The sequence below is a fragment of the Brachyistius frenatus genome, unplaced genomic scaffold (genome assembly GCF_029030835.1).
Source record: "Brachyistius frenatus isolate BFR_SWC_R1_liver_20210118 unplaced genomic scaffold, ASM2903083v1 Contig_35, whole genome shotgun sequence".
Taxonomy (NCBI): domain Eukaryota; kingdom Metazoa; phylum Chordata; class Actinopteri; family Embiotocidae; genus Brachyistius; species Brachyistius frenatus.
Genome location: NW_027210634.1, coordinates 304,556 through 316,293, shown reverse-complemented (window position 1 = coordinate 316,293; position 11,738 = coordinate 304,556). Strand labels below are relative to the sequence as shown.

General features: G+C 40.3%; 1 protein-coding gene across 1 annotated transcript in view; it reads left to right on the top strand.

Annotated features, from left to right (window-relative positions):
* The first annotated feature begins 6,498 nt into the window (after positions 1 to 6,498).
* lamc3 (laminin, gamma 3) overlaps positions 6,499 to 11,738 on the top strand; it is a 98,560-nt gene continuing 93,320 nt past the window's right edge. Inside the window, exon 1 of the mRNA XM_069700799.1 lies at positions 6,499 to 7,039. Coding sequence (XP_069556900.1) covers positions 6,664 to 7,039 — 376 coding nt within the window. The 5' untranslated portion in view covers positions 6,499 to 6,663. The remainder of the gene's footprint in view (positions 7,040 to 11,738) is intronic.

Sequence of the window (11,738 nt, the reverse complement as noted above, 5' to 3'; positions counted from 1 at the left end):
TCCAATCTAAATGAACTACATATTTTCAGATTATTTGGCTCAGAGTGAACATGACAGTTGACTGACTCTAGATAGACTGCCAACATTTTTTAATTCCCTGCACTCTTGATAACAGACATCCATTACTCTCATGCCAAAAAACACCCTTGTCAGGATTGCTGTCCAATTATGCATCATTTGTAGCTACAGTTATAAACTCATCAGCGCTTCTATGACACCTTTACATGTGAAGAAGGCTGTTTTGAGTATTCTCTTGCATGCACTTCGTCTCAGCTAATGATGTAATGCTCCATTTGGCAAGCTGTAGTACCGGAGGAGGGTAATGACCAGGACCTGATGTTACTGCTCATTTTAAAAATCTTTTCAATGGAAAAGGTTTCAACATGAGCTAATTTTTTTAAAAGCCAGTGAATCTGGATGCCATCATCATGCCACACATGGCGGAGGACATAATAAAGTATCCATCTTTAACATGACATGTTAGTGCTAGATTTGTTTTGTTCATTATCACAACTATTTAACACTTGTTTTGATAACGATGGGAGAAATTGCGAAAGGATGGTGGTATCCGATGCAGTAGAGGCTGACTTCAGTCCTTCATGAGTCAAACCTCTTGGCATAATTTAACACCATCATCTGCTGTATCTCATCTTGGCTGGCTGCACGTGGGTATTTCTGTCTTTTGTACTTTTTTTTTTTTTTACCCTTGAGTAAGGCTTAATCATTTCTACACTACAACTTTGCCAGTATCTCTTATGAATCAGTTAGCATTAAAAACACCAAAGCTGCCATTACTTTCCCTCCCACCTATAGGCAAAGAAGAAAGAAAGAAATCTATAGCCGACGTCCAAAACTTCCAACACTTAAAAGAGTCAGATAAAGTGACCAATTAAATGTGTTGAAATGATCTATAATAACATGAATTTGTGCCACAGAAGACAAAATAAATTAGTTTTGTCAAAAAAATAGAAAACATATCCTGAATAGCTGTATTAAGTGCCACATTCTATATTTACCAAAAGATTTTGAGCTACACTTGTATTTGTGAACATCTTAGCTTTGTGTATGACAATGTTGTGACCAAAACATCATACAGTATAAACAGAGTTGTTATCCACAAATGTAATACAGTTTTGTCAGAGTAGAAAAGATATTCCATAAAGGCGTGTGATACCGGGAAAATTTTTGTGACGACGTGGCGGTTTTGTGGCGCTCATTAGTTTGTCAGATAACGCCTTCCCTGCGGGGATGTGGCAGCCGCCTCCTGCATTGCTAAGCGAAGCGCTGACAGCTGTGACATCAAATCACTGTTTGAAAGCGTAACTCATCGCTACGACATTGTGTCATCATAAAAAGGAGGCCATACCTGCTAGTGTCGGTGCAACAAGCCTCACATCATGACAGCCTGCTGCACCAATCTGAGGCATGAAAGGGGAAGGTGGCAGGTGGGGGCTAAAGGATCTGTGGCATTGAGAGAGGGGGAGACGAGAATTAGAGATAAGATGGGGAGTAGGAGTCGAGAATGTGCGAGGGCAGAGTGCAGTTTGAAGTATTACATGAAGCCAGGGGAGAAAGACGTGAGAGAAAATAAAAATAAAAAGGGACAGAAAAGAGCACAGAAGGGGTAAAAGAGGGAAAACTCAAATAGACGAGAAGAAATCTGTTCGTGGTTTGACCAGACTGACAATATTTTTACTTAAAATAAAACTCCATCCATTCAAATAAAGTATGACATTATGACATCCAATTTACATCTCCCTCCCTCTGCCTCAGACTTGATTAACTTCACTTCAAAATAGCTCCTCTCCAAAATATATAGAATAATATTACAGTCTGACACTACGCTATCCATACCATCAACAAAATGGGAACAAGACTTATCCATTACTCCTGATGCTGACTTCTGAATTTGTTTCAAATTTGCACAAACTACTTCATGACAAAAACCCCAACCTTCAACTCTTACCATATAAGATATTCCAGCGAATTCATTATACTGGGTAAAATATGTTTGAAACACACACACACACACACACACACACACACACACACACACACACACACACACACACACACACACACACACACACACACACACACACACACACACACACACACACATAGGCACACAAACCCCAACAGCATACACCAATTCACATAACATCGAACACAACCTGTAACTGGCCTGTATTGATTGCTCTTGTTGACCTTGTGTTATTCCCTTTTTAGATTGTCTGTTTGTGTTGCAATTAGTACAAAATTAGAAAAATAAAATTAAAAAAGTATGGTGACAATAAAAATAATAATCAATCATTTTAATTAGTAGTCTGTCCGTATTCACTTCTACCCACCCCACTCCCTTCCCCCAAAAAAGAAAAAAGGTGTGACCAATCTATCGTGACGACCAAACACTTTATCCAATTACCGGTTTATGTAGGGATTGAAAAGGCTGTGCTCTGGTGGACACAGATCAAATCTTACCCAAACCAGCCAGATGGCTGCAAAAGCAAATTGTTTCCTAAAATGCCCCAAACAGAGATGTGATGTCTATCTTTTAAAGCAAGTGACAAGAGAGTTTTTTTTCTAAAGCAAAATAAAAACATGAACTCCCTGGCGATACGACTGTCACACCGATTCAGAAAAAGTAAAACAATGTGTATGTACACAATGTACATGTCTGCGCTTTAGGTTCTTGCGCTTGTATTTGACATGTCACTTTCAAATAGAACGAGTTTGAATGAAGTCAGCATTGATGTTGACAAGTTGAGTTTCAGGCTCAGGAGCTGGTGTGCTGTCTTCTTCCCCCTGTGTCGCAGGGGAAGCGTGAAGCCGACTTGTCTGAATGGTTAGAAAACAGCAGGGAGTGGCTGGCAATAGTACATACCCTCGGGTACTTTGCAGACTTTCCCTCAAGTTCCAGCATGCCACACGCTGAGTTTATTCAGACAAATCGAACACTGGCCACAGTTCTGAATTCAAGAGTCCCTCTGTTGACTGAAGTATTTGTGAGACTTGTGATTCCATAGCATATCGAAAGTGTCATGGTAAAGTAAAAGACATTATATTCTGCAGATTATTTTGCAGCGTCATCATGATTTAACCCTTTTAAACCCGAAGCTTTTTCAGGGTAATTTCACTACCTTCACTTTTAAGCTCATATCTTGGTCATTTTTGGGGATAACCATTCATGCTGTATCTTGTTTTTTTCAGGACAGTTTAGGTTATCCATATATTTCATAATTTAATTTGATAATACCCAGAGATTTTTAATATTAACCTTTATATCAAATTTTTTTGAATGAAATTATGTTTTGACATGCATCTCACCAGAAAATATTGCCAATAGAGATATCTTTTTACAGTTGTGTAGAGGAGATTATCTAGAATCTGGCAGTATCTGAACCATGGTTTGGGAAACTGTATGACTCAGCAATTTGAAGAGATATGTGCTTAGTGCCTGATGGAAAATAAATGTAAATAATGAGTCTAGGTGGCTCGGGGGCCCAAACCAGGGACTCACACTCAGGGCATACGCCCCTGTGATACATGCTTGTAACTCAGCTGCAGTGTAGGCCCACAAACATGTTGTTATTATTATAATTTTTTTCATACAGCTTGGGTAATATCAGTCCTATGTTGGAAACAGTAGAGGTCAGCTGTGATTTCAAAACAGGATTAGCTGAAAGCACTTTTTCATACAGAGAAATGATTGGTATCATCAGAGAGGATGAGTTTTGCTGTTTATTTTCATATACGGTACATTGCGAAGCGATAGAGACTTCGTGATTATTCAAATAAGGGTAACGACGACGCAACTTCAACTCCGATTATCTCTCATCTTCTTGGAAAGCTCATGTCGTGGAGTTTCATAGGATATCGGTTACATCTCTCTTCGATGAATACTCACTGCGATAGGCAAGAAGAGAAGTGAATTTGAACGCACATTGGGGGGGGTTAAGGGTTAACAGACCCGCTGTAGGCAGACAAACTTCTGTATACACATCTCCATTCCTTGCCGTCTTTGTGCATCCAATTCTCTATTTGCATATTGTTCAAACATGTTGCTACCCCATGCAACAGTTGTGTTTTCACACACTGCAAATTGTATACAGGTGGTGTAATCATGAATCTACTTGATGAGTAAAAGTGTGTTTGCAGAGGCACTACATCCTTCATCTTAATGCCTGATCCACGTACAGCCAAACAGACTTGAAGCCCGGACCTCCACTCATCCAAATCCAGCTGAGGATTTCACTGCAAATTGATGTGGTCCCTTTTACAATGCTCCTGCCTGAGTACTGACAGAGCCCCAATAAATCAAGGCAATCACAAGGAGATATGGGAGAGACTTTGCCGTAAATCCCACCGGGATCATAAACGTGCGGCGTCTAAATGCATCTGTACACACCGCCTGTCTCCCTCTGCTTCGTGCTGTCTCTAATGACTGCTCTCGCCTGTCATCTTTTTTCACCATCTTCTTCTCGGTTCCAAACAGTCCTATGTCAACATTTATCCTAACATGATTTCAACTGTAATTGTGTCACTTCAATTGTTCGCCGGTTTTCTAGACGATTGAGCGAGACTTCGAATGGAATTCAGCAACAGTAAAATCATCACCAGAAACAAGATTACAGTACACAACATTACATATTATTTGGCTGTGACTCTCCACAACGACTTGTTGGTCCTTCTACTTTGATTCTGTGGTGATGTGTATAGAAAGCTCAGCACACTTCTTAACATAAATTTCATGACATGGTTAATTTGTCATGTACTGTTGTCTTGACAGCTTGACATTTGTAGATATTAAAAATAAGAATATTGTCACAAATGAAGCAGCGTCCATCATGATTTTTGCTTCAGAGTTATCTTCCATACAATATGTCCTGCATATAATCCTCCATGATATATTCATTATGTACTATAGAATTTTAGACAGGACACAAATCATCGGGGTAGCTAGACATGAGTAATACTGTTGGTTAGATACAGGCCAGAGACACTCATGAACAAGGGGATGTGTGCAGATAGTACAACCATGAACTGTGATGCTGTTCACGGCCTTGGTGCAACAAGGTATTTGTAGAGGTTTGCACTCGTGCACCGGAGCGCATCATCTGGTACAAAAGACACACAGTGGCCTTTTACACACCTCTCAGGTTCAGCTCTGCCTTTTCAGGTTTGATTCTATTCATATCCATCGAGCTCACTCTCGCCAAGAAAATCAGCTCGAAATCTGGACATCGTGATGGGTGACAGACAGTAAAGGGAAAAAGTATCAAGGTGCCAATACAGCAATGTAAAAATACTATATAATACTAATATTATTAATAATGAAACATTGGTCTCCAAGTCAATAAGTTTAGAGACTGCTCCTGTTGCGCGCGTAGAATGCAGCACCGTGACACGATACTACTCGAGTTCTCAAACATCACCATACGCCCGCTCTCAAGAGAAATTTCTTGCCCACAAAACAATGTGTAACTCGGGTGCTGATTTTGATGAAGCAACAAAACTTGGAGTAATAACTCACGAAGGTTACAGCTCGACCGTTCTCCACGCACGTCACGGGGCTGCGCACCGTTCGCGCGCAACAGGAGCAGTCTCTGAACTTGTGATCCATCCTCTTGGAGTGGAAGTCAAAAAGTAACATGAAACGGAAATACTCAAACAAAGTAACTCCAAATTGTACTTAAGTAGACTACTTGAGCAATTGTACTTCTCTACTTTCCACTACTGGTGAGCAACTAATTTACTATCTAACTCGGTATACTGTTGAACTCCCTGTACAGATCATCTCTGGCCTTGACTACTGTGCTTGACTACGTTAAACTACTTTAAGTAGTTCAGTATCAGTATTTTCAGCAAATATGCAAACCACTTCTCACATTTCATTGTGATCGGGCCTTCAGTGGATCTAGCTCAAGGTAGCTTTTTTTGCATTTCTTTACTTTTACAAATAAATTGTCCCTTTAGGTCACCGTGCTCCCCTGAGTAACATTTCTTTATGAAGATGACCCGCACCGACCGATATATTCCAGATAGTTTTTAGCTCCTCCTGTCTTCCACCTGTAAATCCCTACAGTCAGCATTTACCAGAATATCCTGCTGTGGGGCCAACTGCTAGGTACATTTTTCACCATATTGATGATATTGTGTGTTCCTGTAAGTTGTGAACGCAGGTGCTTTGGCGCTCACTACCACAATGCCCGGAGGTGCAACAACCTCGCTGATGCAATATTTAAATAGCGATGTTATGGAATGTGTTTTCCTGTCAGATGGCATTATTTTTCCTGCAGGTCTGCTCCAGATCTGAGGCTAACGGTGGAGCAGTGTTTGTGTCGACCAGCAGATGGAGAAGTTCTGTGGGGTTGTTTGATCTTCCAGCCCACCCACCCCCGCTCCCTCCTCCTCTGCCTCATGCTGCTCCTAAAGTGAGGAGTTCCTGCATAAACTTCATTCCACTCCACAGAGAGAGAACATATGTTGGGAGACCCAGCAGAGCAGAGAGACAAGACAAAGAAGCTGTTGGGACTGGATTTATTTCTTTTTGCTGGATTATTTTAGGGTCTTCATGAGTTTGCATCTCTGCATCAAAGTAGCTATAAGAGTGTGAAAGTTTGAGAGTGAAGTATAAATGTGACTGCAACTCTGCTTGTAGACATGGATACATCCTCCGCTATTACCCCTCTCCTCCTGACCCTTCTCCTGCACTTTCACCACCTCGTCCGGGCCGCGATGGACTCCTGCTACGACAAGGAGGGCGGGTCAAGCCGCTGTATGCCCAAGTTTGAGAACATCGCCTTCAACCGCAGCGTGCTGGCATCCAACGAGTGCGGTTCCCCGCCTGAGGACTACTGCATGCAGACGGGCTCGACGCGCTTGTGCCACTACTGCGATGCCTCGGATCCGGACCTGAGCCACAGCGCCAGCCTCCTGACAGACTTTCACAGGAACGGGGAGCCCACGTGGTGGCAGAGTCAGTCTATGTACTACGGCATCCAGCACCCCAGTTCTGTCAACATCAGCCTCAACCTCGGTAAGAGTGCAGCAGCTCGTCTGTTCCCTGAATCTTTAGGTCTGACTTCCCTCAGCTTTATCATGTAGTTTGTGGTCAGGCAGAGTGATCTGGGTCAATTATGGATTCAACTATCGTCTCTATAATGTTGAGTATGATGTCCCATTTCATTTAATGGTCTTGAAAGCTTTTTAAAGTGCACTGTTATTTGTTTCCAGGAAGACAACCTGAATATCAGTAGCAGATTTGCAGATGGGTTCCAATAGTCCACATCGGTTTTCCTGATCAGCTTTTTACTTTTCTTTCATGTACAACAAGTATCTTGATGCATTGTTTTGTTTACCGTGAGTCCAAGCATGGGGGAAGTCTGTAACGCAAAACAGATGTGCTCAGCTTCACATGATTTGTATTATTCAGCCTCGGCTCTGAACTGTCCTCATAAAAAACACTTCTGGCCAAGACGTGGTTTAGAGGTGGGGTATTTATGAGCACGTAGTCACAAAGGCCTGTCTGAGAATTTGGTGGGATTTACAGTGGATGAGGAGGTCATACCGTTACATCTGACATTAATAAGTAGAAACTGAGTGCCATGCCAGTGATGGGCCATGATACATTCAACTCACATGCTGCCAAGAAGTATTGATGATGAACCCATCTGAAACTGCCTGCCATAGTGCAGTCAGAACTCAAGCTGATTTTAACACACTCTATATGAATTGCGACAGATCTCGAATACAATACCGCTACAACATAGAACACAGAAACACGTCTCCAGCATGATTTGGACCAGACCTCAACCACAAATCAGCCGTTCTGTAACCATTTTAACTTCATATCCACACTTTTACACTCGAGTCATTAGAAATACGACATCAATTTTCTGAAACGGGTTTAATTTCAATGTCCTCAGTTGAGTAAATGTACTGTAGAACTGACTGTAAACAAAACAGAAGCCACCTAATATTTTTAAAGGGAAATTCTAAGGAATGAGTGTCTTAAAATCTGCAGAAAAAGACCAGAGTTAAACAGGAATAATGCTATGATAAGATGAGGAGGCCCAACGGCAGTTAGCAAGGCATTTACATAAACTGCATTTGGAATTCAAAAGATAAACTTACTTTTCAGGGGGGTAAATTTCATTAACCCCCCAACCCCCAGCCAGAGTCATTTTTGCATATAGGTAGGGTCTTGGTCAGCAAATCCACTCTCTTGACATTATGTTAATTTTCCATTCACTTCGATGAAAGTTTTTACAGAACTTTTGAAGAGAACTTTATTGAGATGTGTTGCAGGCATCAAATTCAAAATGAGCACACATTTTTTATAAAACCCCCAAAAATGTCCGTTTGATATGTTGTCTTTGGTCTATTTGCAATTAAATATCGGTTTATGGGATTTGCAAATCCTTGCATTCTGTTTTTAATTTACATTTGACACAGCGTCCCAACTTTTTCAGAAACAGGGTTGTATTCCAGGTGTACATTTGAAGCAAAATTTAGCTTTTGGAATTCTTTGAAATTTAGTCAAATATCTATATTTTCTTAACACACATACTTAATTGTAACAAAGAAAATAAACCTTATTATGTAGAGGACAACTTGTCTTGACTGGACCAGCTGTACATTTGATAGCCCAGAACATCTGGGTTAACTATCCTGTGGCTTGGAAAGGAAGGTTTTCGGCTGTTAAAGATTGTGTTAAAATCAAGTGTGATAAATATTTGCTATTCAGAGTTTTCCCATGGTAAATAGAAGAAACCATCATCTTAAATAATTAAACTTGACTTAATTTGTGCTCTGAATTAAACCTGAGTCTTCACAGTTCAAAGCAATTAAGTCACTGTGCATTTCTTTTTACTGCTGCATTATTAATGTGTTAGTAATGTATTATATAATAAGTACTATCATAACTTTTTAAAGATTGCCTTCTTCATACATCCTTTTCCTCTGAGAAAATGCATTTGACTCACTTTTTGTGCCCCGCGCACATATTTGCATTTTAAGACATTTCTCATTTCAAAAAACTTTATGAGACCGGCTTGAGCCATTAACATCATTATCCCATTACCATGCTGTGCAAAATTGCTGAAATAAGGAACAGACACCATTTGTCACTATAACTGAATTAATTTGTGGCGATTAATGTTACAAAGCATTAATACAAATCTTCTATGCAATTACCTTTCCCAATTCCATTTATTTGCTAAGCTGTGTTTGTGTGTGTGTGTGTGTATGTGTGTGTGTGTGTGTGTGTGTGTGCGTGCGTGCGTGCGTGCGTGCGTGTGTGTGTGTGTGTGTGTCTCTGAAACGGAGGTCTCTTATCAAAACGGGCGTACACACAGGAACTTGAGGTACCATGAAAGAATATTGCTCTGGGTCCCCTTAACTAATTTTAATTAATACTTTTTCATAAAAACTGCATTTAATACATTTAATTTATTCTCAGTTTGAATACAGAGGTTTAGACCAGCATTTTGTATGCAGTTTAATCTGTCCTCTCTTTGAGCTTACTGTTCTATCTGAAAATAATACACAGGCAGCCCACATTCCTGAAATATTACCAAAGCAAGAGAAGTTAAAAGTGATGTGATGCCATCGGCAGGTTGTTAAGAAACACAGCAAAACCTCAACAAATGAACCTACACAGCCAACAACGGTCCTGAAAATTCAAATGGACCTGAATACTAGAGCTTTGTCTGTGCTCAAATTAATATATATAGTGATTGTGAAACTAATAATCACAAAAGAAGAGTCGATACTTTGCAGATGCTGGAAGATTTTCATCAAAGTTAGCAAAAATAATTATTTCACTTTTGTCAAAATCATTCATGTGTAGCACTGAAAACAAGACCAATTTATAAATCTTGTGAATACAAGTTACAGTGATTGTTGAAGGTCAGATTGCACCCTGATCAAAGCTGGCATTTCGGATCGAGCTACAGATAAAGTTAACCGTAAACCTTACGTTTAAGCCACTTTGGGGCAGTCAAGATATAAGCTGTTCTAAGTTGTTATATATTAAGCTACTTTTTCTACCATTAGGGTTGTTTATATTTACAAAGAGCATAAATATGTCACCCTGTTAAATGCCAACGTTCATGCAATAGTCATGTTGCAAGGGAACACAAAACATACCGCAAAGTACACAAAATCTTGCAAAGGAATATAAAATATTTTGCCAGGTAATGCAAACTAGTCTTCAAAAATATGTACACATGACCCCTCGTGGGCTTGCTAATTTCCTTTTAATAAGTATTTCAATTTGAACTAGTTTGATAGTGAAAATAATTCCTTGTACAATTCTGTTTCCCCTGTATTGTTTTCCCCTGGTTTAATTGCTATTATCTATAAACGTGACTCCATGAGTGTTCACATAAAGTGTCACATTTATGAAGAATATATTTAAAGCCAAAAGTTTTAAAAAAACAACAACAACACTTTTGTAGAAAAAGGTGTTTTTCCTCCAGTTTTCACCAACCACTACTTTGTGTATCACAGCTCAGAGTATCTAAAAGATTCATATTATTTTCTCCCAATGACACGCTAACGAAGTCTATCCTGCCGGAGTCCTAAATTTCTCATGAAAAAAAACAATAAACAAGCAGAACATTTGCACTGGAGGTCATGTGACCAGCGCGGCCGTTGAAAATGTAAAACCGAAACAAAGTTGGGTGGATTCAGGTGATAATTCTCTGCGAGTTAGCCACCAAGAGCAACCTGAGCGGCTGTTTTAAAAATATTGATTAATATTGAATAAAGATAAGTAACTATATCCTCTGTAAATAAATATATCCACGTGTGTGTGTGTGTGTTGGGACATTCAACTATCAGTCAGGAGAAAGCCGCTTCTGTTCAGAACCAGAAATTGCCTTTATATGTCAGACCTCCTCCGGCTTCCTCTGCAGGGACAGAGTGGGTACTCCCCTGTCAAAAAAGCTATGCTTCAAAGGGACACGAGACAGGGACAAAATGATGACAGAAAATGTCAGAGCTCTGACCACAGGCAAATGGTTATATCACGTGCAGGAAGTGCCTCCATCAAATGGACAATATTGATTTCCAATAGCAGGCAGATGTCTGGCTGTGTTTTGAGGCTTTGTTGTTTGTATTCTCTGGCCAGCTCTCGTCCTGTAGAAAGGTGGCAACGCTGCTGCTGCTGCTGCTGCAAAGGTATGTTGTGCGTCGTCTGGAGGGTTTGTTATTCTTCCAGCAATCCCAACACCCACAAACCTGCTTCCCTCAGATTAAATCGACCTTTGCCCTTGCTGAACTGCCTACCCAACATGTGTCTGTACCACAATGCCATTTGATAGTTCTGTCTTGGACTCTTAAATGAATGATGATGAAGTTTTCACAACACGTTTTTTTTTTTTTTTTTTTTTTTTTTTTACGTAACTGAATATCCTGAAATTGTAAATGCGTGGCATCCTTTTGGTCCATATGAAAGCTCTGCGATCCATCTGGGCTGCTGGTGGGGGGTGCCTTCAGCATTACTGTTTTCTTTTGCCTCTCCAAACAAAACAAGCTCTCTCTGAAGGGAATACAGGCTAATGCTGGGATGATAAACACAGCAGTAGGATGCAGGGACATACGTTGTAGCCAGGTCAGAGTGAGTATGCGGACGAGTAGAAAGAAAAAAAGGGGGAGTCGGGGCTGCTTCGAGGGGAGTAAACAAAACATAAAGAGGAAGAAGGGGCTGAAAAAAAAAATGAAAAAAAAAA